This window comes from Somniosus microcephalus, unplaced genomic scaffold (assembly GCF_052327205.1).
Source record: "Somniosus microcephalus isolate GS21.2 unplaced genomic scaffold, FLI_Smic_1.0 unresolved_chr5, whole genome shotgun sequence".
NCBI lineage: Eukaryota > Metazoa > Chordata > Chondrichthyes > Squaliformes > Somniosidae > Somniosus > Somniosus microcephalus.
The window spans coordinates 2,757,087-2,782,657 of record NW_028225183.1 but is presented as its reverse complement, the minus strand read 5'-3'; the positions used below and the strand labels follow the sequence as shown (position 1 = coordinate 2,782,657).

The 25,571-nt window shown below is 45.9% G+C and overlaps 1 protein-coding gene across 1 annotated transcript; it reads left to right on the top strand.

Annotated features, from left to right (window-relative positions):
• The first annotated feature begins 13,411 nt into the window (after positions 1–13,411).
• Positions 13,412–25,264, top strand: LOC147087396 (putative G protein-coupled receptor 139). The gene is made up of 2 exons (XM_085977798.1): positions 13,412–13,570; positions 23,388–25,264. The coding sequence occupies exons 1-2, from the start codon at positions 13,504–13,506 to the stop codon at positions 24,296–24,298; spliced, it is 978 nt and encodes a 325-aa protein (XP_085833924.1). The 5' UTR covers positions 13,412–13,503; the 3' UTR covers positions 24,299–25,264.
• The last annotated feature ends 307 nt before the right edge of the window (positions 25,265–25,571 follow it).

The following is a 25,571-nucleotide window of genomic DNA, read 5'->3' as shown; positions in this document are numbered from 1 at the left end:
TGGGAGGGTGGATTTGGGGTTAGTGCGAGAAGGTGGATTTGGAGTTATTGCTATAAGGTGGATTTGGTGTTCGTGCAGGAAGGTGGAGTTGTGTTTAGTGCTGTGATGTGGATTTGGGTTTAGTGCTGGAAGGTGGATTTGGGGTTAGTGCTGGAAGGTGGATTCATGGTTACTGCTGGAAGATGGATATGGGGTTATTGCAGGAATGTAGATATTTGGTTAGGGCGGGAATGTTGATTTGGGGTTAGCGCGGGAAAACGGATTTTTGGTTCGTGCGGGAAGGTGAATTTGGGGTTAGTGCGAGAAGTTGGATACGGAGATTGTGCGGGAAGTACGATTGGTGTTAGTCCATTAAGGTGGATTTGGGGTTAGTGCGTGAAGCTGGATTTGAGGTTCGCACGGGAAAGTGGATTCGGTGTTAGGGCAGGAACGTAGATTTGGGGTTATTGCGGGAAGTTGGATTTGGGGTTAATGCGGGAAGGTTGATTTGGGATAAGTGCGGGAAGGTGGATTTGGAGTTAGTGCGGGAAGGTGGATTTGGGGTTACTTTGGGAAGGTGGATTTGTGGTTAATGCGGGAAGGTTAATTTGCGGTTAGTGCGGGAAGGTGGATTTGGGGTTAGTGCGGGAATGTGGATTTGGGTTTAGTGCGGGAAAGTGGATTTGGATCTAGTGCGGGAAGATGGATTTGTGGTTATGGCAGGATGGTGGATTTGCGGTTTGAGTGTGAAAGTGGATTTGGGGATAGGGCGGGATGGTGGATTTGGGGAGAATGCGGGATGATGGATTTGGGGATAGTGCAGATGGTGGATTGGCGTTAGTGCATGAAGGTGGATTTGGGGTTAGTGCAGGAAGGTGGATTTGGGGTTGGTGCGGGAAGGTGGATTTGGAGTTTGTGTGGGAAGGTGGATTTGGGGTTAATGCGGGAAGGTGGATTTGGGTTTAGTGTGGGATGGTGGACTTGGAGTTAGTGCAGGAAAGTGGATTTGGGGTTATTGTGTGAAGGTGGATTTGTGGTTAATGCGGGAAGGTGGACCTGGGGTTAGTGCGGGAAGGTGGATTGGTGGATAGTGCGGGAAGGTTGATTTGGGGTTACTGCAGGAATGCTGATTTGGTGTTAGTGTGGGAAGGTGGATTTTTGCTTAGAGCAGGAAGGTGGATTTGGGGTTGGTGCGGTAAGGTGAACTTGGGGTTAATGGGGGAAGGTGCATTTGGGGTTACAGCAGCAAGGTTGATTTGGTGTTAGTGTGGGAAGGTGGATTTGGGGTTACTGCGGGAAGGTGGATTTGGCGATAATGCAGGAATGTGGATTTGGAGTTAGTGCGAGAAGGTGGATTTTGGGTTATTGCTGGAAGGTGGATTTGGGGTTAGCGCAGGAAGGTGCATTTGGGTTTACTGCTGGGAGGTGGATTTGGGGTTAGTTCTGGAAGGTGGATTTGGTGTTAGTGCTGGAAGGTGGGTTTGGGGTCAGTGCGGGAATGTGGATTTGGGGTTATTGCAGGAAAGTGGATTTTGGGTTGGGGCAGGAAGATTGATTTGGGGTTAGTACGGGAAGGCAGATTTGCGGTTAGTGCGGGAAGGTGGATTTGGTGTTCGTGCCAGGAGGTAGATTTGGGGATAGTGTTGTATGGTTGATTTTGGGATAGTGCGAGAAGGTGGATTTGGGATTAGTACGGGAAAGTGGATTTGGGTTTATTGCGGGAAGATGGATTTGGGGTTATGGCAGGAAGGTGGATTTGGGGTTAGTGCATTAAGGTGGATTTGGGGTTAGTGCAGGAAGGTGGATTTGGGGTTAGTGCAGGAAGGTGGATTTGGGGTTAGTGCAGGAAGCTTGATTTGGGGTTAGTGCAGGAAGGAGGATTTGGGGTTAGTGTGGAAAGGTGGATTTGGGTCAGTGTGGGAATGTGGATTTGGGGTTAGTGCGGGAAGATGGATTTGTGGTTAGTGCGGGATGGTGGATTTGGGGATGGTGCGGGAATGTAGATTTGGGTTTAGTGCGGCAAGGTGGATTTGGGGTTAATGCGGGAAGGTGATTTGGGGTTAGTGCGGGAATGTGGATTTCAGGTTATTGTGGGAAGCTGCATTTGGGGTTAATGCGGGAAGGTGGATTTGTGCTTTGTGCGGGAAGGTGGATTTGGGGAAAGTGCGGGAAGGTGGGTTTGGGTTAGTGCAGAAATGTGAATTTGGGGTTAGTGCGGGAAGGTGGATTTGGGGTTAGTGCGGGAAGGTGGATTTGGGGTTAGTGCAAGAATGTGGATTGGGGTTAGTGCGGGAATGTGGATTTGGGGTTAGTGTGGTAAGCTTCATTTGGGGTTAGTGCAGGAAGGTGGATTTTGGGTTAGTGCCTGAAGGTGGATTTGGGGTTATTGTGGGATGGTGGGTTTGTAGATTGTGTTGGAAGGTAGATTTGGGGTTTGTGTGTGAAAGTGGATTGGGGGTTAGTGGAGGAAGGTGGATTTGGGGATAGTGCGGGAAGCTGGATCTGGGGATACGGCGGGATGTTGGATTTTGGGTTAGTGTGGGAATGTGGATTTGGGGTTTGTGCAGGAAGTTGGATCTGGGGATTGTGCGGTAAGATGGATTTGTGTTTAGTGCGGGAAGGTGGATTTGGGGATAGTGCGGTAAGGTGGATTTGGTGGATTGCGCGGGAAGGTGGATTTAGTGTTATTGTGGGAATGTGAATTTGGGGATAGTGCTGGAATGTGGATTTGGTATTAATGCGAGAAGGTAGATTTGGGGATAGTGCGGGATGGTGGATTTGGGGTGTGCTCAGTAAGGTGGATTTGGGGATAGTGCGGGAAGGTGGATCAGGGGTTAATGCGGGAATTTGGATTTGGGGATAGTGCGGGAAAGTGGATTTGGGGTTAGTGCGGGAAGGTGGATTTGGAGTTAGTTCGGGAAGGTGGATTTGGGATTAGTTTGGGAAGGTGGATTTGGAGTTAGTGCGGGAAGGTGGATTTGGGTTTACTGTGGGAAGGTGGATTTGTGGTTAATGCGGGAAGGTGGATTTGTGGTTAGTGCGGGAAGGTGGATTTGGTGTTAGTGCAGGAAGGTGGATTTGGCGTTAGTGCGGGAAGGTGGACTTGGGGTTTAGTGCGGGAAAGTGCATTTGGGGATAGTGCAGGAAGGTGGATTTGGGGTTAGTGCGGGAAGGTGGTCTTGGGGTTAGTGCGGGAAGGTGGATTTGAGGTTATTGCGGGAAGGTGGATTTGGCGTTAGTGCGGGAAGGTGGACTTGGGGTTTAGTGCGGGAAAGTGCATTTGGGGATAGTGCGGGAAGGTGGATTTGGGGTTAGTGCGGGAAGGTGGTCTTGGGGTTAGTGCGGGAAGGTGGATTTGAGGTTATTGCGGGAAGGTGGATTTGGGGTTAGTGCAAGATGTTTGATTTGGGTTTAGTGTGGGAAGGTTGATTTGGGCTAGTGCTGGAAGGTGGATTTGGGGTTAATGCGGGAAGGTGGTTTGGGGTTTAGTCCTGGAAGGTAGATTCGGTGTTAGTGCGGGAAGATGGATTTGGGTTTCGTGCTGGAAGTTGGATTTGGGGTTAGTGCAGGTATGTGGATTTGGGAATAGTGCGGGAAGGTGGATTTGGGGTTAATGCGGGAAGGAAGATTTGGGGTTAGTGCGGGAAGTTTGATTTAGGGTTAGTGCGGGAAGATCGATTTGGGGTTAGTGCGGGAACATGGATTTGTGGATAGTGTGGTATGGTGGTTTATTGGGATAGTGCGAGAAGGTAGAGTTGGGGATAGTGCAGGAATGTGGATTTGCGTAAAGTGAAGGAAAGTGGATTTGGGTTTAAGATGGGAAGATGGATTTGGGGTTATGGCAGGAAGGTGGATTGGGGTTTGTGTGTGACAGTGGATTTGGGGATAGTGCGGGAAGGTGGATTTGGGGAGAATGCAGGAAGTTGAATTAGGGGATGGTGCAGATGGTGGATTGACTTTAGTGCATGAAGGTGGTTTTGGGGTTAGTGCAGGAAGTTGGATTTGGGATTACTCTGGGAAGGTGGATTTGTGGTTAATGCGGGAAGGTGGATTTGTGGTTAGTGCGGTAAGGTGGATTTGGGGTTAATGCTGGAAGGTGGATTCGGAGTTAGTGCAGGAAGTTGGATTTGGGGTTTAGTGCGGGAAGTTGGATTTGGGGATAGTGCAGGAAGTTGGATTTGGGGTTAGTGTGGGATGGTGGATTTGGGGTTAGTGCAGGAAGGAGGATCTGGGGTTAGAGCAGGAAGGCGGATTTGGGGATAGTGCAGGCAGGTGGATTTGAGGTTAGAGCAGGAATGTTGATTTGGAGTTAGTGTGGGAAGGTGGATTTGGGGTTACTGTGGGGAGGTGGATTTGAGTTTGTGCGGGAATGTGGATTTGGGAATGATGCGGGAAGGTAGATTTGTGCTTAGTGTGGGAAGGTGGATTTGGAGAGAGTGCGGGAAGGTGGATTTGGGTTAGTGCGGTAATGTGGATTTGGGAATGGTGCGTGAAGATATATTTGGGGTTAATGCGGGAAGGTGCATTTGGGGTTAGTACGGGAAGATAGATTTAGGGTTAGTGCGGGAAGATGGATTTGTGGTTAGTGCGGGAAGGTGGATTTGTGGATAGTGCGGTATGGTGGATATTGGGATAATGCGAGAAGGTGGATTTGGGGTTAGTGCGGGAATGTGGATTTGGGTTTAATGTGAGAAAGTGGATTTGGGTTCAGTGCGGGAAGATCGATTTCGGGTTATGGCAGGAATGTGGATTTGGGGTTAGTGTGTGAATGTGGATTTGGGGATAGTGCGGGAAGGTGGATTTGGGGAGAATGCGGGAAGATGGATTTGGGGATAGTGCAGATGGTGGATTGGCTTTAGTGCAAGAAGGTGGATTTGGGGTTAGTCCAGGAAGGTGGATTTTTGGGTAAGTGCGGGAAGGTCGATTTTTTGGAGTTAGTGCAGGAACGTGGATTTGGGGTTTATGCGGGAAGGTGGATTTGTGGTTAGGGCGTGAAGGTGGACTTGAAGTTAGTGCGGGAAGGTGGATTTGGGGTTAGAGCACAAAGGTTGATTGGGGATAGTGCGGGAAGTTGGATTTGTGGTTAGTGCGGGAAGGTGGATTTGGGGTTAGATCTGGAAGGTGGATTTGGGGTTCGTGCGGGAAGGTGGATTTGGTGTTAGTGCGAGAAGGTGGATTTAGAGTTATTGCTGGAATGTGGATTTGTTGTTAGCGCAGGAAGTTGGATTTGTCGTTAGTGCTGGAAAGTGGATTTGTGGTTAGTGCTGGAATGGATTTGGGGTTATTGCAGGAAAGTGGATTTTGGGTTCATGGGGGAAGTTTGATTTGGGATTAGTGTGGGACGGCGGATTTGTGGTTAGTGCGGGAAGGTGGATTTGTGGTTCGTGCCAGAAGTTGGATTTGGGGATTTTGCGGGAAGTTCGATTGGGGTTAGTGCATTAAGGTGGATTTGGGGTTATTGCAGGAAGGTGGATTAGGGATGAATGCGTGAAGCTAAATTTTGGGTTAGCATGGGAAGGTGGATTCGGGGTTAGGGCAGGAAGGTGGATTTGTGATTTGTGTGGGAAGCTGGATTTGGGTTTAGTGCGGGAAGGTGGATTTGGGGTTACGGCGGGAAGGTGGATTTTGGGTTACTGTGGGAAGGTGGATTTGGGATTATTGCGGCAATGTGGATTTGTGGTTGTGCGCAAAGTTTTATTTGGGGTTAGTGCGGTAAGGTTGATTTGGGGTTAGTGAGGGAAGGTGAATTTGGGATTAGTGCTGGAAGGTGGATTTGGGTTTAGTGCGGGAAGGTGGATTTGTGGTTAGTGCGGGAAGGTGGATTTGCGGTTCGTGCTGGAAGGTGGATTTGCGGTTATTGCGGGAAGGTGGATTTCGTTTTGGTGCAGGAAGTTGGATTTGGGTTTAGTGCAGGAATGTGGATTTGGGGATAGTGCGGGAAGGTGGATTTGGGGTTCGTGCCGGAAGGTGGATTTGGGGTTAGTGAGGGATAGTTAATTTGGGGATAGTGTGGGAAGGTTGATTTGGGGAGAGTGTGGGAAGGTTGATTTGGGGATAGTGCGGAAGGTTTATTGGCATAAGTGCATGAAGGTGGATTTGGGGTTAGTGCAGGAAGGTGGATTTAGGGTTAGTGCGGGAAGGTGGATTTGGGGATAGTGCGGGAAGGTGGATTTGGGGTTTGTGTGGGAAGGTGGATTTGGAGATAATGCGGGAAGGTGGATTTGTGGTTAATGCGTGAAGGTGGATTTGCAGTTAGTGCGGGAAGGTGGATTTGGGGTTAGTGCAGGAAGGTTGATTTGTGGATAGTGTGGCAATGTGGATTTGGGGTTAATGCAGGAAGGTGGATTCGGTGTTAGTGTGGGAAGGTGGATTTGGGGTTTAGTGCGGGAAGGTGGATTTGGGGATAGTGCAGGTTGGTGGATTTGGGGTTAGTGCGGGAAGGTGGATTTTGGGTTATAGCAGGAAGGTGGATTTGGTGTTAGTGCGGGAATGTGGATTTGGGGTAGAGCGGGAATGTGCATTTGGGGTTAGAGCAGGAAGGTTGATTTGGAGTTAGTGCGGGAAGGTGGATTTGGGGTTGCTGCAGGAAGGTGGATTTGGGGATAATGCGGGAAGGTGGATTTGGGGTTAATGTGAGAAGTTTGATTTGGGTTTAGTGCGGGAAAGCTGATTTGGGGTTCGTGCTAGAAGGTGGATTTGGGGTTATTGCGGGAAGATGGATTTGTTGTTAGTGCTGGAATTTGGAATTGGTTTTAGTGCAGGAAGTTGGATTTGGGGTTAGTGCGGGAATGTGGATTTTGGAATAATGCGGGAAGGTGGATTTGGGATAGTGAGGAAATGTGGATTTGGGTTTAGTGAGGGAAAATGGGTTGTGGGTTATTGCGGGAATGTGGATTTGGGGTTATTGCGGTCGGTCAGTTACTTATTGCTCAGTAAGGATGTGTGCAGTAGGTGAGTTACTGTTTGCTCAGTCAGGATGTGTGCTGTAGGTCAGTTACTGTGTGTTCACTCAGAATGTGAGCAGCAGGTCAGGTACGATGCGCCCAGTCAGGATGTGTGCAATAGGTCAGTTACTTTGTGCTTAGTCAAGACGTGTGCATTAGGTCAGTTCATGTGTGCTCAGTTAGAATGTGAGCTCTACTTCAGTTACTGTGTGCTCCGTCAGGTTTTGTTCATGTGGTCATTTCCTGGGGCTTCGGTCATGCTTTGGTAATTTGTGCAGTTTCTGGTGTTCTCATTCAGGATTTGTGCAGTATGCCAGTTTCCGTGTGCTCTGTCAGAATGTGAGCAGTAGGCCAATTACTGTGCACTCATTCAGGATGTGTGCATTAGGTCAGTTATTATGTGCTCTGTTAGAATGTGTGCAGTCGGTCAGTTAATGTGTGCTCCATCAAGATGTGAGCAGTAGGTCAGATATTGTGTGCTCAGTCAGGCTGTGAGCAGTAGGTCAGCTGCTGTGTGCTCAGTCAGGATGCATGCATTCGTTCAATTACTGTGCGCTCAGTTAGCATGTGAACAGTTGGTCATTTACTTTGCACTCAGTTAGGATGTGCGCAGAAGGTCACTTACTGTGTGCTCAGTTAGGATGTGTGCAGTTGTTCATTTACTGTGTGCTCAGTCAGGATGTGCGCAGTAGGTCATTTGCTGTGCGCTCAGTCAGGATGTGTGCAGCAGGTCAGTTACTGTATGCTCAGTCAGGATGTGAGCAGTAGGTCATTTACTGTGCGCTCATTCAGGATGTGAGCAGTAGGTCAGTTTCTGTGTGCTCAGTAAAGATGTGTGCAGTAGGTCATTTACTGTGCGCTCAGTCAGGATGTGAGCAGTGGGTCAGTTACTGTGCGCTCAGTTAGGATGTGAGCAGTAGGTCTTTTACTGTGCGCTCAGTCAGGATGTGAGCAGTGGGTCAGTTACTGCGCACTCAGTCAGGATGTGAGCAGTAGGTCTTTTACTGTGCGCTCAGTCAGGATGTGAGCAGTGGATCATTTACTGTGCGCTCAGTCAGGATGTGAGCAGTGGGTCAGTTACTGTGCGATCAGTCATTATGTGAGCAGTAGGTCAGTTACTGTGTGCTGATCAGAATGTGAGCAGTAGGTCAGTTACTGTGTGCTCATCAGGATGTGAGCAGTAGGTCAGTTACTGTGTGCTTATCAGGATGTGAGCAGTAGGTCAGGTACTGTGCGCTCAGTTAGGATGTGTGCAGTAGATCATTTACTGTGTGCTCAGTCAGGTGTATGCAATAGGTCAGTTACTGTGTGCTCAGTCAGGATGTGAGCAATAGGTCAGTTTCTGTGTGTTCAGCCAGGATGTGAGCAGTAGTTCAGGAACTGTGCGCTCAATTAGGATGTGTGCAGTAGATCATTTACTGTGTGCTCAGTCAGGATGTATGCAATAGGTCAGTTACTGTGTGCTCAGTCAGGATGTGAGCAATAGGTCAGTTTCTGTGTGTTCAGCCAGGATGTGAGCAATAGTTCAGGTACTGTGTGCTCATCAGGATGTAAGCAGTAGGTCAGGTACTGTGCGCTCAATTAGGATGTGTGCAGTAGGTAATTTACTGTGTGCTGAGTCAGGTTGTGAGCATTAGGTCCTTTCCTGTGCGCTCAGTCAGGATGTGAGCAGTAGCTCAGTTACTGTCTGCTCAGTCAGATTGTGTGCAATAGGTCAGTTACTGTTTGGTTATCAGGATGTGAGCAGTAGGTCAGGTGCTGTGCGTTCAGTCAGGATGTGAGCAGTAGGTCAGTTACTGTGCGCTCAGTCAGGATGTGAGCAGTAGGTCAGTTACTGTTTGGCCATCAGGATGTGAGCAGTAGGTCAGGTACTGTGCGTTCAGTCAGGATGTGAGCAGTAGGTCAGTTAATGTGCGATCAGTCAGGATGTGAGCAGTACAGTTTCCACAGGGCCATGACCATTCCGAACCTAGATTCATGTCCAATTTCCTGCCCGCACCCCGTAACCCTTAATTACCTTTACTTCTAGGAAACTATCTATTTCTGTTGTAAATTTATTTAATGATGTAGCTTCCACAGCTTTCTGGGGCATCAAATTCCACAAATCTACCACCATCTGAGTGAAGAAGTTTCTCCTCATCTCAGTTTTGAAAGAGCAGCCTCTTACTCCAAGATTAAGCCCCCGAGTTCTAGTTTCACCCATCATTGGGAACATCCTCACCGCATCCACCCGATCAAGCCCCTTCACAATCTTACATGTTTCAATAAGATCGCCTCTCATTCTTCTGAACTCCAATGAGTAGAGTCCCAATCTACTCAACCTCTCCTCATATGACCACCCCCTCATCCCCGGGATTAACCGAGTGAAACTTCTTTGTACTGACTCGAGAGGAAGTATGTCTTATCTTAAGTATGGACACCAAAACTGTATGCAGTATTCCAGGTGCGGTCTCACCAATGCCTTGTATAACTGCAGCAATACCTCCCTGTTTTTATATTCTATCCCCCTAGCAATAAAAGCCAACATTCAATTGGCCTTCTTGATCACTTGCTGCACCTGCATACTAACTTTTTGAGTTTCGTGCACCAGGACTCCCAGATCCCTTTGTACTACAGTACTTTCCAGTTTCTTGCCATTAAGATAATAACTTGCTCTATGATTTTTCCTGCCAAAGTGCATAACCTCACACTTTCCAGTATTGTATTCCATCTGCCAAATCTCTGCCTACTTACTTAGCCTGTCTATGTCACTTTGCAGGTTTTTTATGTCCTCCTCACTCAGTACTTTCCCTCCCATCTTTGTATCATCTGCAAACTTTGATACGTTAAACTCGGTCCCCTCCTCCAAATCGTTAATATAGATTGTAAAGAGTTGAGGACACAGCACTGACCCCTGCGGAACACCACTAGTTACTGATTGCCAGTCTGAGAATGAATCATTTATCCCAACTCTCTGCTTTCAGTCCTCCACCCACGCCAGAATATTACCCCCAATCCCGTGATTTTTTATCTTGAGCAATAATCTTTTGTTTAGCACCTTGTCAAATTCCTTTTGGAAGTCTAAATAAACTACATCCACTGGTTCTCCTTTATCCACCCTGTATGTTACTTCCTCAAAGAACTCAAGCAAATTTGTCAAACATGACTTCCCCTTCTTGAAACCATGCTGATTTTGTCCTATTAAATTATGTTTATCCAAATGTCCCGTTACTGTCTCCTTAATAATGGACTCTAACATTTTACCAACCACAGATATTAGGCTAACAGGTCTATAGTTTCCAGCTTTCTGCCTACTACCCTTTTTAAATAAGGGAGTTACATTAGCAGTTTTCCGATCTGCCGGGACCTTTGCTGAGTCCAGGGAGTTTTGGAAAATTATTACCAATGCATCCACAATCCCTACCGCCACTTCCATCAAGACCCTAGGATGTAAGCCATCAGGTCCAGGGGATTTCTCCGGCTTGAGTCCCATTATTTTAGCAAGTACCACTTCCTTAGTGATTTTAATCGTATGTAGCTCCTCTCCCCCTTGAGCCCCCTGATTGTCCAGTGTTGGGATATTTTTTGTATCCTCTACCGTAAAGACTGATACAAAATATTTGTACAACGTTTTTGCCATCTCCATGTTTCCCACCATTAATTTCCCGGTCTCATCCTCTAAGGGACCAAAATTTACTTTAGCCACACTGTTTCTTTTAATATAACTATAGAAACTTTTGTTATCTGTTTCTTTATTTTTTGCTAATTTACTTTCATAATCTATTTTCCCTTTCTTAATCAATCTTTTAGTTATTTTTTGCTGCCTTTTAAAGACTTCACAATCTTCTATCCTCCAACTAGATTTGGCTACCTTATATGCCCTTGTTTTTAGTCCGATACTATCCTTAATTACTTTACTTAGCCACAGATGGCGATCTTTTCTTTTACACCCTGTTTTCCTCAGTGGAATATATTTTTTTTGCAAGTTGTATAATAACTCCTTAAATGTACACCACTGATCATGTACCGTCTTACCCTCTAATCTATTTTCCCAGTCCACTCTAATCAATTCCGCTCTCATACCTTCATAGTCTCCTTTATTCAAGCTCAGCACGCTTGTTTGAGATCCAACCATCTCACCCTCTACTTGAATATGGAATTCAACCATGTTATGGTCACTCATTCCAACGGGTCCTTTACCAGGACATTTTTAATTAATCATGTCTCTTTACACAGGACCAAATCTTGGTCAGTTGAACAGTTTCTGGGATATCGGTCAGATTGTTTTCTTGTGGAGCGTTTCTACGATTTCAGTCAGACTGTGGTTATTTTGTTTAGTTTATTGGTGAACGATCAGGTAGTTGTCATTTGGTCAGTTACAGGGTGATTGGTTAGAATCTGCTCTTGCGGCCAGTTTCTGTTCAATTTTGTTGATGTGAAGTGGTCAGTTTTATTTAATTGATCGAGTTATTTAAGCTATACCTCAATGAGTTGTGGATGTCGCTGGGAAGACAATTCTTTATTGCCACTCCTCAATTGCCCTTGAGAAGGTGGTGGTGAGCTAACATCCTGGACTGCTGCAATCGGTGTTGTGAATGCACTCCCACAGTGCCGTTAGGCAGGGAGTAGCAGGATTTTGGCACAGCGGCAATGAGTCAATGGCGATATTTCCAAGTCAGGATGTTATGTGACTTGGATGGGAAATTGGAGGTGGTTCTCCCATGCGTCTGCTGCCATTGTCTGCCAAGGTGGTAGAGGTTTTGGCTTGGGAGATGCAGTGGAAGAAGCCTTGACGAGTTGCTGCAGTGAAGCTTGTAGATAGTATGCATTTTTTATATTCATTCACTTCATTCAAATTCCCCAGTTGCCGTGGTGGAGATCTGAACTCATGTCTCCGGATTATTAGTCAGGCCTCGGGATTACCAATCCAGTATCATAACCAATAGCTACATTACCCCACAGCCAAATTGCAGCCACGTTGAATGATTAAGGTCGTGAATTGCATGCTTATCAATCAGGATCCTTTTAACTGGATGGTGTTGATCTGTATTGGTTTGAGGTGCTGTATTAATTTCATGTGCTACATTGGGTTGCGGTGCTGCATTAGTTTGAGCTTCTCCATTAGTTTGAGGTTCTCTATTAGTTTGAGGTTCTCTATTAGTTTGAGGTTCTCTATTAGTTTGAGGTTCTCTATTAGTTTGAGCGGCTGTATTCGTTTGAGGGGCTGTATTCGTTTGAGGGGCTGTATTCGTTTGAGGGGCTGTATTCGTTTGAGGGGCTGTATTCGTTTGAGGGGCTGTATTAGTTTGAGGGACTTTATTAGTTTGAGTGGCTGTATTAGTTTGAGGGACTTTATTAGTTTGAGGGGCTGTATTAGTTTGAGGTGCTGTATTAGTTTGAGGGGCTGTATTAGTTTGAGGGGCTGTATTAGTTTGAGGTGCTGTATTGGTTTGAGGGGCTGTATTGGTTTGAGGGGCTGTATTATTTTGAGGGGTTTTATTAGTTTCAGGGGCTGTATTAGTTTGAGGGGCTGTATTCGTTTGAGGGGCTGTATTCGTTTGAGGGGCTGCATTCGTTTGAGGGGCTGTATTAGTTTGAGGGACTTTATTAGTTTGAGGGGCTGTATTAGTTTGAGGGACTTTATTAGTTTGAGGGGCTGTATTAGTTTGAGGTGCTGTATTAGTTTGAGGGGCTGTATTAGTTTGAGGGGCTGTATTAGTTTGAGGTGCTGTATTGGTTTGAGGGGCTGTATTGGTTTGAGGGGCTGTACTATTTTGAGGGGTTTTATTAGTTTGAGGGGCTGTATTAGTTTGAGGTGCTGTATTGGTTTGAGGGGCTGTATTGGTTTGAGGGGCTGTATTATTTTGAGGGGCTTTATTAGTTTGAGGGGCTGTATTAGTTTGAGGGTCTGTATTAGTTTGAGGGTCTGTATTAGTTTGAGGGTCTATATTAGTTTGAGATCCTGTATTAGTTTCAGAGGCTGTCTTAGTTTGTGGTGCTTTATTATATTAGCGTACTGTATTAGTTTGAGAGGCTGTAATAGCTTGAGGGGCTGTATTAGTTTGATGCGCTTTATTAGATATTTTATTTTTATTTGGTTTAATAGATTCATTAGCTTTAGCGTATATATTGGTTTGAGAGGTACTGGTCGTTTAGGACATGGGAAAATTAAGAGCGCAGCCCCAGCCCAGAGTGCTGCACTGAGAGGGCACTCTAGCATTTGCAGTTTGATTACTGAATGAGCACAACAGCATGAAGGACATCACAGAAACAATATGAGATATGAGATGCACTGAAGGTGTTTGAAACAACAAACCTAGTGCTGGGAGAACACAGCTTGCAATTTCCATTGGTTAATTAATATGATCAGAATTCTCAAGTCTTTGGGGTTTTCAATTTAAAACTCAGCGCTAAATATATTCCATTATAACAGGGAATTAACTTGGCTGTCGTAACTTGTTTGTTCAACCTTTTAACAATGTTGCAACCTCAATCTCCCCGTGGAGATCGCGCAGGGTATAAATGAAAGGCTGTGGGATTCGGCTCAGAGTATAATTCAGAGAGATTGCCTGCAGCACGGACACATCGCTTCACACAGAAAATGTATCACACATTTGAGAGTGTCCAGAAAATATATTACATGATCCTTGCCGTCATTGGAGTTCCTGGTAAGTGATAATAACCATTGAAGTTGTGTAAATCTGTATGTGAGCTGTTCTCTGCTTTAGCTCTCTGGCTGATAATGTTACATGCTCGTCTAGTGGACATAGTTTTACAGACCTGCGATCAGTGTTTGGTAATTTCGTTAAGTCCAGTGTCTTGACACAACCTGTTTAATGCCATTTCCTGAGCTGAAAATATACCTGTTTGTAGCTCACAGGCTCTCTGAATGATCAAGTTATTGCCGTTAGTGGAATATGATGTACAGTTAAATCAGTCCTCATTCCGGGAAATGTCTCTGAGAAAAGGTGTTAGTGCAATGGTCTGTCCCTGTAAAATTGTACTAAGTGTGGGTCACTAACCAGAGTGGAACACCTGACCCCAGTGACTATGGATTACTTGGAGTATCTCTCACTGTAGAATTTTACTGAGTGTGGGTCACTAACCAGAGTGGAACACCTGACCCCAGTGACTATGGATTACTTGGAGTATCTCTCACTGTAGAATTTTACTGAGTGTGGGTCACTAACTGGAGTGGAACACCAGACCCCAGTGACTATGGATTACTTGGAGTATCTCTCACTGTAGAATTTTACTGAGTGTGGATCACTAACCAGAGTGGAACACCTGACCCCAGTGACTATGGATTACTTGGAGTATCTCTCACTGTAGAATTTTACTGAGTGTGGATCACTAACCAGAGTGGAACACCTGACCCCAGTGACTATGTATTACTTGGAGTACCTCTCACAGTAGACTTTTACTGAGTGTGGGTCACTAACCGGAGTGGAACACCTGACCCCAGTGAATATGTATTACTTGGAGTATCTCTCACTGTAGAATTTTACTGAGTGTAGATCACTAACTGGCGTGGAAGAATTCAGTTCGACTTTGTAATCACTATTTTAGGTGACTGATTTCTCCCCTCCATTTGTTTTATGAAGTGCAGCTCGGAACAGAGTGTAGAGCTGCGAGTTTGGTGAGAGAGGGAGTTCGGGGAGGGAGCTGTTACTTTCTTTTTCTATCTTTGTCAGCTTCCAGGAGAGCAGGAGTTACAAAACTTTACAAGAGGGTATGGAGAACCAGCGGACGTTCGGCTCAGTGGCACCACCCCGCTCCCGCTCCCCGCATTTGGAGAAAAATAAAAGGTGACATCACAGGAAAAAGGTTAAGGGATTGGTTGGTGAGTATTTTGCTCACTGCCCTTATCATTTAAAGCCAAGAACATTTATTAGTAATTGTAAGGTTTCAATAGTACTAATTTGTATCAGTAACAAATCTTATTAAAAGTAGTATCGTTTATTAATTAATACAAATAAAGTAATTAAACCTCTATAATTAATGCAGGGCAGGTGATGTCTGGCGACTGCAGTACGTGGGAGCTACTGGATGCGTGATCCAGGATGAGCACATCTGCGGTAAGTGTTTGCGGCTCGAGGAGCTTCGGCTCAGAGTTGATGAGCTGGAGGCCGAGGTGCAGAAACTGCGATGCATCAGGGAGGGGGAAAGTTACCTGGCCACTTTATTCCAGGAGGCAGTCACACCCCTTAGGATAGTGTCTTCTGATTTGGTCAGTGGTCCAGGGCATGAGTATGTGACTGCGAGTGAGGCAGGTATGGGGATCCAGGACGTGGAGGAGCCTCAGCCTTTGCAATTGTCCAACAGGTTTGAGCTTCTTGCGAAAAGTATGGATGAAAGTGGTGGCTGCAGGATGGATGAGCAAACTGACCATGGCACCGAGATACAGGAAGCCGTTCAAGCGGGGGTAGTTAATAGGAATGTAGCAGTAATTTGGGACAGCATAGTCAGGGAATAAAAACAGTTTGCTGCGGCCAAGAGTGAGATTACAGACAGCTGTGTTGCCTGCCCGGTGACAGGGTTCAGGACATTTGCTCTGGGCTGGACAGGAACTTGCAGGGTGAGGGGGAGGCGCCAGTGGTCGTGGTCAATGTAGGTGCCAACGATATAGGTAGTACTAGGAAAGAGGTTCTGCTGAGAGAGTATGAGCAGCTAGGGGTTAAGCTAAAAAGCAGAACATCAAGGGTAACAATATCTGCATTATTACCCGAGCCACGAGCAAATTGCCATAGCGTAAATAAAATAAGAGTGATGAATGCGTGGCTGAAAGCCTGGTGTGGGAGAAATTGGTTTCAATTCCTAGGGCACTGGCACCAGTAGTGGGGAAAGTAGGATATCTATATTTGGGTCGGTCATCACCTGCACTGTGCTTGGACCAGTGTTCTGGCGAGTCGTATAATTAGGGTAGTAGCGAGGGCTTTAAACTAAATATTGGGGGCATCGGATCAAATTAGGGAAGATGTTGTAATTTAAAGATTAGAGACAAGGCAATAGAAAAAGATATTAACTTGGAAAATGTTAAACAGACAGTGACAGAAATTATAGAGAGTACACAGCTAAGAGTAAATCAACAGATAAGGCTAGAGGTTACAAAAGTAATATAAAGACAAAACTAAAGGCACTGCATCTGAACGGAATTAGCATGCGAAACAAAGCAGATGAACTGAAAGCGCAAATAGAAATAAATAAATCTGATTTGATAGCCATTACAGAAACATGGCTGCAGGGTTATGTAGATTGGGACCTGAATATTGAAGTGTACATGATATTTAGGAAGGCCAGGAAGGTGGTAAAAGTTGGAAGGGTGGATCTGTTAATTAATGATGGTATTAGCACTATAGAGAGTGATGACTTAAGTTCAGGAAACCAGGATGTAGAAGCGGTTTGGGTAGAGATGAGAACTGATAAATGCAAGAAGTCACTTGTGGGAGTGGTGTACCGGCCAGCTAACAGTAACCACATGGTAGGATGGAGTATAAAGGAAGAAATAATGGGAGCTTCTCAGAAGGGTTCAGCAATAATCAGGGGATTTTAAACTGCATATAGACTGGAAAAATCAGACGGGCAAAGTTGGCATCGATGAAGAGTTCTTGGAATGTTTTCTGGATAGTTTCTTACAAAATCACGTTCTGGAGCCAACCAGAGAGCAGGCTAAATTAGACCTGGTGTTCTGCAAGGAGATAGTATTAATCAATGACCTCATAGCGAAGGCGCCCCTAGGTAGCAGCGATCATAATATGATTGAATTTTACAATCAGTTTGACAGAGAGAAGAGTGGGTCCAAGACTTGTAATTTAAGCTTACATAAGGACATTTAAGAGTGCATGAAAGCAGAGCTAGTTAAAGGGAACTGGCAAATTAGGTTAAGGGATAAATCAATAGAGTTGTAGTGGCAGACAATTAAGGGGATGTTTCAAAATACACACAATATATGCAATCGAACGAGAAAGGAAAATATCAAGGGGAGGAACCACCATCCGTGGTTAACTAAAAATTTTAAGACAATATTAAACTTAAAGAAAAAGCTGAAACTTGCGCAAAGATGGGTGGCAGGATTGGACAGAATGTAAAAAACTGCAAAGAATGACTAAAAGATTAATAAGGAGAGAAAAATTAGTGTACGAGTGAAAGCCAGCTAGAAATATAAAAACAGATAGTAGAAGTTTTTATAGATATTTATAAAAGAAAAGATTTAACAAAGTTAGCATTGGTCCTATAAAAAGTGAGGCTGGGGAATTAATAATGGATAATAAGGAGATGGCTGTTGAATTGAACAGGTATTTTGCATCGGTCTCCACTATAGCGGATACAACTAAAATCCCAGAAATAGCTGAAATCAGGAAATGGAAGGGAGGGAGGAAATCAAGATAATTATAATCACCAGGGAAGTGGTACTGAGCAAATTGTTGGAGATGCGGTCTATCAATTCCACGGGCCTGATTGACTTCATCCTAGGGACTTAAAAGAAGTGGCTAGTGAGATAGTTGATGCGTTGCGTTTATTTTTTTTAATTTCCCTAGATTCGGGGAAGGTTCCATTAGATTGGGAAATAGCGAATGTAACTTTATTCAAAATGGAAGGGAGACTGAAAGCAGGAAACTACAGGCCAGCTAGCTTACCATCTGTCATAGGAAAGATGTTAGAAACGATTATTAAAGGTGTTGTAGCAGGGCACTTCGAAAAGTTCAAAGTAATCAGGCATAGTCAACATGGTTTTGTGCAAGGGAAATCATGTTTAACAAATTTATTGGAGTTGTTTGAGGAAGTAACATGTGCTGTGGATAAAGGGGAAACTGTGGATGTACTGTCCTTAGATTTCCAGAAGGCATTTGTTAAGGTGCCACATCAAAGGTTATTGCAGAAAAGAAAAGCTCATATTGTAGGGGGTAACATATTGGCATGGATACAAGATTGGCTAGCTAACTGGAAACAGCGAGTAGGCATAAATGGGTCATTTTCTGATTGGCAAGATGTAACCAGTGGTGTGCCACAGGGATCAGTGCTGGGCTTCAACATTGTACATTTGTATAAATGACTTGGATGAAGGGACCGATCGTATTGTTGCTAAATTTGCGAATGCCACAGAGTTAGGTATGACGATACATTGTGAAGAGGACATTAGAAGGCCATAAAGGGATATAGATAGGATAAGTGAGAGGGCAAAGATCTGGCAAATGGAGCATAATGTGGGAAAATGTGAAGTTGTTCATTTTGGCAGGAAGAATAAAAAAGAAGCATAATATCTAGAAGGTGAGAGATTTCAGAGCTCTGAGATGCAGAGGGATTTGGATGTCCTAGTCCATGAAGCGCAAAAGGTGCAGCAAGTAATTAGGCAAGCTAATAGAATGTTATAATTTATTGCGAGGGCAGCACGGTGGCATAGTGGTTAGCACTGTTGCCTCACAGCGCCAGAGACCCGGGTTCGACTCCGGCCTCGGGTGACTGTCTGTGTGGAGTTTGCACATTCTCCCCGTGTTTGCGTGGGTTTTCTCCGGTTGCTCCGGTTTCCTCCCACAGTCCAAAGATGTGCGGGTTAGGATGATTGGCTATGATAAAAATTGACCCTTAGTGTTAGGGGGATTAAATACGTGGGGTTATTGGGATAGGGTGGGATATGTATTGGTGCAGGGGTTACGGGGATCGGGTGGGATATGTGTCGGTGCAGGCTCGATGGGCCGAAATGGCCTCTATCTGCACTGTGAGGTTTCTGTGATTCTGTGAATTGAATACAAAAGTAGGGAGGTTAAGCTACAGTTACACAGGGCATTGGTGAGACCACACCTGGAGGACTGTGTACAGTGTTGGTCTCCTTATTTAAGGAAGGATGTAAATGCGTTGGAAGCAGTTCAGAGAAGGTTTGCTAGACCAAAACCTGGAATGGGCGGGTTGTCTTATGAGAAAAGTTTGTGCAGTCTTCGCTTGTATCCGATGGAGTTCAGAAAAGTAAGAGGTGACTTGATTGAAACATATACGATCCTGAGGGGTCTGGACAGGGTGGATGTGGCGAGGGTGTTTCCTCTTCTGCGAGAATCTAGAACTAGGGGTCACTATTTAAAAATAAGGGGTCACCCATTTAAGATGGAAATGAGGAGAAATGTTTTCTCTCAAAGGGCGGTGGATGCAGAGTCTTTGAATATTTTTAAGGCAGAGGTAGATAGATTCTCGGTTAGCAAGGGGGCGAAAGGTTATCGGGGGTGTGCGGGAATGTGGACTAATCGGATGAGCCATGATCTTATTTAATGGCGCAGCAGGCTCGAAGGGCCGAGTGGCCGACTCCTGCTCCTAAATCCTATGTTCGAAATTGATGGCGAAAGAGAATATTTTTGCTTTTGGGTAAAGATGTTTTAAAAACGCGTATGAAGTGAAATGCATTGATATTGAGCTGCAAGAACAGAAACAGGTTTAAATACTTTTCTTACACTAAGAGTAGTTACTGTAAGCACTTCAGTTATTTTAGTGCTGAATATTCCCCTTCCCCCAACACGTTCCTGTAAGCCTGTGGGTCATGAGTGCTGAATTTCATTATCTGTCTACTAGTCAGGATGAATATTAGGCTGTGGTTTTTGATTATTGCACTTCGGAAACTGATTAATGTTTGACAGATCAGTTCTTATCTATGATTCAGAGGGCTAGAAATTCATCATAGCCTAGGAATGGGCTGTAGCATTAGAAAAGTTGGAGAATTAGTGTCAGGCGCTAATGCTTTAGCGAGCATGCAACATTCATGCACAATGCTCAAATAAATGATTGGAAATCTATTTCAAGTTTTTAACCACAAGCTCATTGGCGTTACACTCAAAGGGTGGACCAATATCAGTAGCACTCTAATCAAAAGTTATGATTGCCGCAGGCTTTTTCTTGTTCTGGAAGGGAAGGATCATTGATGCTGCAGAACTTCATTCTCAGCATGGCTGGCTGTGCAGCTGCCTCAGCAAGCTTCAGCAGGTCAAGGAAAAGGAGTTGGAAGACTAAAGCAGCTGTAGTCATTGCAGATCCATGCCCCAGGGAGAGTGCCTGCAGATTCTGCGATTAAACATTGGAGGCATTGGTGTTCGCTGTGGAGAGATGGATGGCGGTGCACTACCCAGCAAGTGGCAGAAGGCCCTCGCCAGAAGCCTTCTGCACCATGGGTAGGGAAGTAGCGCAGCACGTCTTGGGCAGAACTGTCATCCCCTGGATCCGCACAAAGTGCAGGAAGAAATTTAGCGACTTCACTTGCGTGGACAGGGTGAGTGAATGCTTCTACAAATCTATGTACCGCCATCTGAACCAATCTTCACACTCCACGAAAAGCACCACACCCGCAGCACTCAACCACCAACAAAATCTATCTACCAACACTCACAGCCACATCTCACACCTTGCACACAAAGACACCTATACACCGATGTCAAGCACATCAGCCAATCACATTGTTCCACAATCACACACACACTTTCCTTCCTTTCCAAGGTCGTTCAGAACAGGAGGGGGCAGTAGCGCGCATGCGGTGTCCAAGTCGACACCTAACCACTGTCTGCGCTGGAGAAACGAGTGCTGCAGATTATTGGGCGCCAGGTGGTGGATGCCGTGGCCCCCGGCGACGTTGACCCCCTTGGGTACAACAACGGTATATTCTATCCTAATCCTTCTTCCAACATCCCTCTTCCCCCTCACGCCACAAGCCATTCACACATTCCCCCTAATCAGACTGTATGCATGCATTTCTCCCCTTCTGTCCCCTCCCCTCACCTTAGCATGACTCTTGTGCCAGTAAGATTTAAAGTAATGAGCAAGCAGCTGAGCAGCCTGTCCCTGAGGGCACTATACAGAGCGAGGTGGAAGAAGAGGAGGAGGAAGAACACACCGAGTCATTGCCTCTCTCTCCCTTAGGCACCAGCTCAGACACTGGCACTACTCCTTCTTTACAGGCTAGTATAGTCGCCGGATCTGCAGAAGGGAAGGCACCGGTGACGAGTGGGCTGCAGCAAGGTAAGGGGGAAAGGGTAGCTCGGGGCCCATCTCCCAGGAGGGCGAGTTCGACTGGGAGTTCGGCTGCACAGGACTCAGATCAGGACCTCGATGGTGAGGCTGCTAGAAGAATGGTGAAGGGCATGCACAGGGAGATGATAGGTGCAATAGCAAGGTTGCCCGAAATCACATCGGCAATGATAAAGAGCATGGAGGAGTCCGCCCACAAACCTGCACAATGCTTTGCACACACCTTGTATCCCATCATTTCCAGTCTGCAAGGAATGGTAGATTCCCAGAGAGACCTTGAGTCCCAGACCCGAAGACGCCTGTGAATGGCAAGCTGGCAGCTTCCATTGCAGCACAGGCAGAAGTGACACAACGTTTAGTGCTGTAATGCAGTGTTTTCTTTGTGGTATCCAAACTCAGACAGGTGCCATGCAGTCTCAGCTCTGACAGCTGCCATCGTGGCTGAGTCTATCACTGTCGACCAGAGCTTTCACGATATCTCAGCAGGTCAACAATCTGTGTTCCAACAGATTTCTTGGGATGATGTGGTGCTGCCCCGGGAGAGTGTCAGTGCATCAGTGGAGCAGGAACCTGCTGTCTTCTCCAGAATCACAGCATTCCTGCTCCCACAAATGCCACTAAGCCTTTGCCTGTCATCCAGCCAGCCCAGACAACTGCCGCCCGTGCTGAGGTGGTGCAGTCTCTAGCTGGCCCTTCCAGGCCCAGAGCTGGTTGAGTCGCTCTTCAAGACCATCTTAAGTATCCCGCAGGGAAACTCAGCAGCCTTCCACCAGTCCTGCTGCAGCCACTAGGTCAAAACATCGTAGGAGCACTGGCGTGGGCAAATACACAGTAACGAGAAGCACCCAGCGACTGCACAGGCGTGAATAGTTAATTCATTTTTATTAAGTATGTGTTCACTGATTATTCATAAATTTATTCATTAACTTTTGATCCTTGAGTGGTGTCTCTCACTTCTTCTTTGCGCTGTGATATGGCCTGAAGTAAAGATGTTGATGTGGTGAGCAATGGAGATCTGTGGTATACTTCATTCGTATGTCAGTTATTTGAGTTGGTCACGGACCGCCCTTCTGGAAGGCTGATAGAGTGGATGTCTCCTCCCTCTCTCCTGTTGCTCCTCCCCCTCGTCTACCTCCTCGTGGTCCTCATCCTCCTCTTCCTCCTCGAATTCCTCCTCCACATCCTCCTCACCCTCTTCCTCCTCCTGAGGTGCTCCCGTAATCCCAGGTGGCAAGGGCTGGGCTCCCAAGTTGTGGCGCATGCAGCAAACATCAGGAAATGTGACACCCGCTCCAGCAAATACTGGAGGGCTCCTCCCGATCGGTCAAGGCAGTGGAACTGTTGCATCAGCATGCAGATGGTCTGCTCGATAATGTTCCTGGTGGCAGCATGGCGCTCATTATATGACTGCTGGGCAGGGGCGTTGGGTCTGCAGAGGGGAGTCATGAACCAGATGGAGAGCAGGTAGACCTTGTCTCTGACCAGCTAGCCGTGAGCTTGATGTGGTGGCTGGAAGAGTGCGGGCACACCAGTCTTGGGCAGGATGAAGGCTGGTGCGTATATCTGAGGTCCACCCACCATTCTCTGCCAGATTCCCTGGTCACTGGAACCTTCTCCTCTTTTACAGATTTTCCGTCCTTGCCTCCCCCTCTGTTATTCTGCTACAGCCATTTATTCCTGATCTGGTCCAATCTTTTATTTCTTTAATTGTCCTATCTCCCTTGACCAATTATCCATTTTATTCCTGGATCACTTCTGCCCTCCATCCGAGCATAGACCTCTCAATTGTTCTTTCCTCCCCTCCCCTACTTTTCTCTGGCTCTATCATTGCTTTAAAACTGTTAATATCTAATATGTTTCAGTTCTGATGAAAGATAGTCGAACTTAAATGTTAACACTGTTTCTCTCTCCACAGATGATGCCTGACTTGATGTGTGTCCACATCATTATCTGTATTTATCAGAGTTACAGCATTCTTAATATTGTGCTTTTGATATCGACCAGGCGGGTTCGGTAGGCAGGGTATAGTTTTGTCGTTGACAGCTTCCCTGCATGAAGTCAGCGGGATTGGCCAGCTTGGGTTTCAGTCGGGGGGGGGTGGAATCTGGAGAAGATCGCAGGACCAAGTCCATGGCCCTGAGATGCTGGGTGGCCGATCCTGGGTTTTTTTCCGATCCCCCGGCCCCGGGGGGTGATGGCTGTCCAATACCAGGGTGTGATCTGATCCCCGAACACGGGAAGGGTTCTGCAAATCCGGGGGCGGTCCAATCACGAGCCAGGATGGTAGTCCGATTTATCTGTTAAACTCGGAAGCAGGTGGTCTGGAGGCGGGCTGTGGTCGGATGGAGATTTAAACCTGATAATCTCTGACCCGACTAAAAAACAACCCGTTCTTGGTTATAAAATCCGGCCCATATTCTCTTGGCCCAGATACGGAGAATGTTTGATCAGTAGTTTGCATTCTCTTTTCCCTGCTCTTTTTTTCAGTTAATTTAGTGGCGATTGTGATCCTGTCCCGGGGAAAGTGTGGGCTCTCCACCTGCACCACTCGCTATCTGGTGGCGATGGCAGCGGCAGATCTACTGGTCATCATCACTGAGGTCATACTGAACCAGATCAATTGGTATTATTTCCCAATGTGTTTCCTGGTCATCACTCCTGTGTGTAGAGTTCGCACTGTCCTGGTCGGTGCAGCCACAGACTGTTCTGTCTGGTTCACCGTCACTTTCACCTTCGATCGATTTGTGGCCATTTGTTGCCAGAATCTGAAAACAAAATATTGCACTGAGAAAACTGCGACTGTGGTTCTGGCAACAACCTGCATTCTGCTCTGTTTAAAAAACGTTCCCTTCTACTTTATATTTAAACCAGGAGAGATAATCGACAATGTGCCATGGTACTGTTACGTAAAACCAAGCTATTATTCTGAGCCCGGTTGGGTCGAATATGACTGGCTTGACACAATTTTAACTCCATTGCTCCCATTCGCTTTCATTTTGTTGCTCAACGCTCTGACAGTCAGACACATTTTAGTGGCCAGTCGAGTCCGTAAGGTACTGAGGGGTGAGAGCAAGGGAGAGAATCGCAGTGACCCAGAGATGGAGAGCAGAAGGAAGTCTGTGATTTTACTCTTCACCATATCTGGCAGCTTCATACTTCTGTGGTCGGTATATGTAATATATTTCATATACTATTACATTAGAGGTGTAGATTCCAATTATCACAATGATTCTATATCTATCTTTAATGAATTCGGATATATGCTGCAGAATTTAAGTTGCTGCACAAACACATTTATTTATGGGGTGACCCAGTCCAAGTTCAGAGAGCAGTTGAAGAGTGCGGGGAAATATCCGGTTGCCTCAATTATTCAATTAATTAAGAAGCAGAACAACTGAGCGCAGCCCAGATTCGGGTCCCAGTGTTTCCAGCCCATAAATCTAATACTTACCCCAGAATGCCATCAACTGTATTACATCAGGAATCGCTGGTGATCTGAAAATAGAACCATCGGCGGGGCAAGCACTTTTTTTTAGAACGCAGCAGCATTTCTGACTGAGAGTTCTCACCTTGTCTTTCGGGACAGGACCACTAGCTTTTTGCATATATAGTGCATCATTTCACTTGCAGTTTCCAGAGTAAGAGCAACGTCAATAGGAAGGCAGGCAGAGCTGAGCGGTAGTTCTGGTGCTTATATTAAAAGATTAAGCAGCACTGAAACCGGATATTCGGCCCAACTAGTCTGTGCTGCTTATTGTGCTCCTCACGAGATTCCTTCCATTGGGTCCACCTCATCTCAGCCTCTCAGCAAAAACATCTTACATTTATACAGCGTCTTTAACGGAGTAAAAGATCCCAAGGTGCTTCACAGGAGGTTACAGAACAAAGGTGCGGTAGAGAGCCAGTAATGTATAGGGGTGGATCCCAGAGCTTAGTGCCGAAGATTGACAGCTGCAGTTTGTTGGCAGCAATAAGTGTAAGAAGTAGATTCCCGTCCCTGAACTGTCACAGAACTTCCTGATCCTACATCGATTTGCAATGTATTGACAGAAAGTTGTTTTTGTTGTATCTGTTGGGGGATCTGTAACAGCAAATTTTAGCCAACCAATGAGAACAACCTTCAATTTATTTTACATGTTGTTATTTAATGTGTACTGAATTTTTTTTTGCTGTTCATATTCCACACTTCTGGTAAGTAATTTTCAGCCTCTGATCTCACTCTGTACTCCGGGCAGTCACTGAGTGGATAACTAGTGCCTGGCCCTGCTGTATTCTAACAGTAATGTGGTATTACTTTGTTCTTTTTGTCCAAGTTACTTTGTGAGTTTTGAAGAATTAAGAATAAAGATTGAAGGGTAAATTGATTTGACATGAAATTGGTCATTTTCTTCTGAACTATTGATAGCTAGGAAAGTAAATGTTTTATTGTAAAAGAAAGTTGGAAATATCAATTTATTTACCGCCTGTCACAAACTTGGAACGTCCCAAAGTGGTTTTGCAGCCTCGGGTCAGGAGTCACACGCGGCACACATTGGGCGTGGGGCTGGAGCCGGAATCCGTGTTCAAAAAGCACCAATCACTGACATGATTGTGGCGTCATCCACCACAGGGCAAAAGGCAACAGCTGGCGGCCAAGTTTGTATCACCTATAGACGGCCAGGTTTGTGTTAA